General features: G+C 30.9%; 1 protein-coding gene across 1 annotated transcript; it reads right to left on the minus strand.

Annotated features, from left to right (window-relative positions):
• Window positions 1-1188: 1188 nt before the first annotated feature.
• Rps6 (ribosomal protein S6) lies at window positions 1189-4917 on the minus strand (the record flags this gene model as incomplete). The annotated part of the gene is given in 4 exon segments (NM_001162046.1): window positions 1189-1412; window positions 1495-1701; window positions 3906-4256; window positions 4829-4917. Coding segments are annotated over 4 exon segments (756 nt in total). The 3' UTR covers window positions 1189-1220.
• Between the last annotated feature and the right edge of the window lie 287 nt (window positions 4918-5204).

Here is a 5204-nt window from a genome sequence, read left to right on the forward strand (position 1 = left end):
TCAGGCGTTTATTACGTTGACATTCGCCATAAATTAAAAGCAAATCAACTTTTTCAACGTTATTCATATTTAAAAATCATAGTTTATAGAAGCAATAATAACCAGACATACACGGATATCGCACACACTTTGTACGAGTCTAGTTACAGAATAAAAGTAAAATGATATTTTTCATCAAACTAATGAATACCTTTGTTTAAATACCTTAATAATTACATTACCTGCTTATCTTATCGTAATTAGGGCTATTTTAAAATAAAATAAAATTAAACTATAAAAATAGTTAAAATTGTAATTCAACTATAGCAGTTTACTAAACAAAAATGATCACATACTCGAGATATTCAATCTAGTAACCAATACAGTATTATTAAATTATTATTTGAAAACAGACAAAGTAAATTAAACATTTAATTGTGTTTTATTTTATTATATCTAGTGGTTATAAATGAAAATATCAAACACAAATTATGCATAAATCCAATTTTTGACTTACGTCCAACATGGTCAGTTTTGAAAATAGAAAAAAACTTTTTATACAATAAATGTTTAAAAAAAAATACTCTACCTGAATTTGCAGAAAAAAATTGGGGTTGCCATTAAAAAAAAAATAAGTTGTATTGCGCATGCGCGTACCGAGTGAGAGCTAAAAATTTGAAACTGGTCTGAAAATATGTAGTTAAGTGCTCCCTATCACCTCCCGAAAACCCCCAGTTTTAATACAAGGTCATGCACCTGAGATATTTAGTGTTACCATAAATCGTGATCACACTGTATTATCATTGAATTTAAATTTACAGCCATCCAATTGTAGCCTACTGTACAGCAGAGCGACTTCCTCTCATCCGATTTCCTGTTTATTTTTTAAAGAAATTGTGTCCCCCCCATTTAAAATTCCTGGGCATGCCACTGTATAGGTAGTACATTTTTAAATATTTTAAACACAATTTAAGATTTTTGAGCGACTATCAAAGACCATTAAATAGTTTTTAAATTTTTGTAACATTTCGGGGGGGGGGGGGCTATGCCACTGCCACAACGCATAGAGAAGAACTTTATCTGTGTTATAGCGTTTTATTATTTGGATAACATTAATATAATTATTTAAGTTATTAGTTTGAGAACTTTATACTGCACTACCAAAACAGAAGATTTTTCAGATTAGAATAAAAAATAACAACAAAGCTATGATAAAAAAAAATTGTTTTATTTAACCATTTCTATTTTTTACTGCTCTTTGTGCCAGAGCTAGAAACAGATGATTGAGACATAGTACGTTTACGGCTCTGTTCAGCACGTTTCTTTGCTAACTTTTCCTTTTGTCTGTGTGCAAGAAGCTTGGCATATTCAGTAGCCTGTTCTTTACGTTTCAAGCAACGTTTCTTCTTTAATGCCAAATTATGACGTTTACGCTAGAAATTAAAATGTTATGAGATTATCAACTAATTTTATATTTGTAAATAATTGAAAAGCTTTGTATTTCAATTTTAGTACCTGAAGACGAACAGGAGTAATGAGACGTTGGATTTTCGGGGCCTTGAAATGCTGCTTTGTCTTTCCTTCCTTAAGTGGCAAAGGTCTTTTAATGACATACTTACGTACATCATCTTCTTTTTGCAAGTTGAACAACTTACGGATCTTGTTAGCACGCTTAGGTCCAAGTCGTCTTGGGACATTTGTGTCTGTTAATCCAGCAATATCCTAAAAAGTGGCAATAATTAATTTCTATTGAAATATAAGAACACCACATTAAAGTATCAAATAAAGCAATCAAGTGTTTAAATTCAAATACAATTATGATGTATCGCTTTAACACTAAAAATGATTAACAATAACCATTCTTAAAACATTAAACGAATATTAATTTCCCGTCATTCCGATGTCAAAATATTATTTAAAATATATCAACAGGAAAATGTCGGGTTCAGAAGAAAATGTATAAATTATACAACTTAATTGACAATAAACACATTAACGAATGCATGCCAACATAAATTGACATGTGGGTGTCTTAAATTAAGCTTTGTCAACACTGTACATGACATGCGGTCCATATATAATAGGGTTTCCTGATTTTTTTCAAAATTTAACGAATAAGGAAAATTATAAGGATTAATTCAACATATTTTTACTAATCTGCATTTTTTTTATTTATATTTTATTCTCCGGTACACCAAAACGTAACACCACAATTTTATAGCAAGTCGTAAACATGACACCGCTCAAAAATAAGGTTTATTTTTTAGAAATATATCAATTTTATATTACAAAGAATAGTCTATTTAAGAGGAAGTCGCACCCGCATGTATTGTCTTCGTCTTACACACATACAACATAACAAATTTTCGTTTGCTAGTTTCAATAGGGTGCAGCCATTTTTGGTTTTTTACAATATTTTAATTTTTGAGCGAGTTATGAGCATTTACAAACGTTAATATTTAACATACTGATGCATAATTTAAAAATTAAAATATTATAAAAAACCAACGAGAGGCACAGATAATGTTGTTACCTAAGAGTTTGATAATAAATAGTATAGTATATAATCAATTCACACTAAAATCAAAAATGACTGCACCCAATTGAAACGAGCGAACGAAAATTTGCTATGTCGTCCGTTTGTAAGACGGAGACAAAACATGTGGGTACGACATCCTCTTAAATAGGCACTTAGAACTTAACTTTAAATGTAACGCTTATACACTAACAATGATTAATAGAGTAATCATTCTTAAAACATTAAACGTATATTAATTTCCCGTCATTCCGATGTCAAAATATTATTTTAAACAAATCAACAGGAAAATGTCGGGTTCTAGAGAAATAGTATAGGTATTGTATATTAGTTAAAAATTGAATAGTAAAGGTAAGATTTTTCTTTTTAGAAATATATAAATTGTGCATTAATGTAAAAGACAAGTAGATTTAAACACGAGAAAGATTAACATAGAAAACTCCATATAAATAAACTCAGCAGAATTTAACTTGAAATGTAACGCTTATACACTAACAATGATTAATAGAGTAATCATTCTTAAAACATTAAAGGTATATTAATTTCCCGTCATTCCGATGTCAAAATATTATTTTAAACAAATCAACAGGAAAATGTCGAGTCCTTAAGAGTACTTATGCTTGATAATGCCACCCATCAGTAAAAAATATAAACTTATGACTAGTGTAATTGTTCACAACTAATCCACAATTGGGACATTTATATCTATATACTCCGTCCCACGAGATATGTAGACCGGGCGCCACCCAAAACTGGGCTTTTCCGCGCATTTCTACTACCACTTTACCAACCAGAGTGCTGTCGGCGACAATACGCACGCAGTGGACGCGGGTGCATTATTTACCATGTGTCTAGGCCGACTGTCACATAGTGGGGTAAACGGAGCCACAGAATGGCCACTGCCATGAGTTCACACGAGTAAAACGGTCTACTTCTCTCGTGGACCATGGTCCCCTAGGCGCCCTAAGTGCTTTAAACACATTGTTCAGACCACATTTGTCAACAACCAGGAAAAATCAAGAAACAAAGTTATACCACTGTTTCCAAAAATAAAATAAAAAATTTTTTTTTTTTTTTTTTTCAATAATTACCTAGGTATGTATTCATTTTTGTAATAAAAATTATCATTAATTTATATTTACATTATAAGTGTATTACATTTCAGATTCGAGACAAAATAACACACAACAGCTGATGTGCCCCAATAAAGCAGAGCCTACTGCATACAGCATATTAGATAGTATATTTTAAAATATTAAGAATGATCAACAATAAACATTCATAAACTATAAATCAATGTAAAAATAATAATAATAAAATTTAAAGGAAATTGTTCGACTAATTTTCTTTTAAGTTATATCAATAATAATAATGATATAATGATAAATACCTTTTCTCCTTTTTTGACAACCACTAATGACAAAACACTAAGATTGGAATCAACAATACATCCACGAACTGATTTCCTCTTGCGTTCACCATCCCTTCTAGGACGGTAACAGGAATGGCCTTTAGATAATAATAGGCGCACTCGAACATTAGAGAGAACCCCTTGTTTCATGGGAAAACCTTGCTTGTCGTTGCCTCCAGATATTTTTAGCACATAACCTTTCCATTCATCGCCAAGTATATCAACTTCAACTTCGGTGCCGATACGTTTTTCATAGAATACACGCAGCTTGTGCTCATCTACGATTTCAAACAGCTTTTGACTGCCTGTGGCTGGATATGATACATTTAACTATAAAAAAAAATAATAGTTAATTTACAAACAAATAAATATCAATAATAAGTATAGGTACCAAACTCATATTATAATAATTTAAAATTTACTATTTTGTTAGTTTTAATACTTAATGCTTAGTATTAGTGGTTAGGTTAAACTAAGTGCATATACTACTGTAAATTGAAATGAATTAAATGTTTTCTAATCCCATACCAATTCATAAATACTAATAATTGTAGGTACATTTAGGTAGGAATAATTAATTTTTAACAAATATTAGACAGTAGGTACTCAAATTTAAAATATTAAACACCAGTACTTTTTTAAAGAAATTGTTGAAATAATGAAAATAATATTGAAACAAATGTAACGCGAACGCAATAGGTTCAATGTAATAATAAAATACAAAATATAAATAACACTCGACCAATTATTTTTCGTCGATGTAAGATTTGTCGGTACTCGGTAGGTAACATGTTGTTAAACAATTTTCACGACTTTATCCAATTGCATCTCAAAAACTATCAATTTTGTTAAAATCAAAACTAGCATAATCGATAAACAAGATATTAAAGAATTAGCTTTACCTTCATATTGAATCCTGGTTAATGGACGAAAACAATCCAAAAATTAAATACCATAAAACATATTCACAAATGACACTGAGAGGAAAAAGGTAAGCAAAAAGTTTTGAGAGACCGTCGACGACCGACGGATAATATTGATAAGTGAGGTTAGGCCATAGCATAAGTAATATGAACAGTTAGACCATAACACAGTGTAGCCAACTATTCTTTTTATGATACTGCGATTGATAAGGAAAAAGAACATTGATATTGATCATAATCATTGTTGTTGCACCGTCTAGTGTCTACGGCACGGACTACTACACTGGACTGGAAACGAGACGTTTACTGCCGAGCCGCTTAGTGTCCGCGAGAGAGGTGTACGAGGGGAAATCGT

This window comes from Acyrthosiphon pisum, chromosome A2 (genome assembly GCF_005508785.2).
Source record: "Acyrthosiphon pisum isolate AL4f chromosome A2, pea_aphid_22Mar2018_4r6ur, whole genome shotgun sequence".
Taxonomy (NCBI): Eukaryota; Metazoa; Arthropoda; class Insecta; order Hemiptera; family Aphididae; genus Acyrthosiphon; species Acyrthosiphon pisum.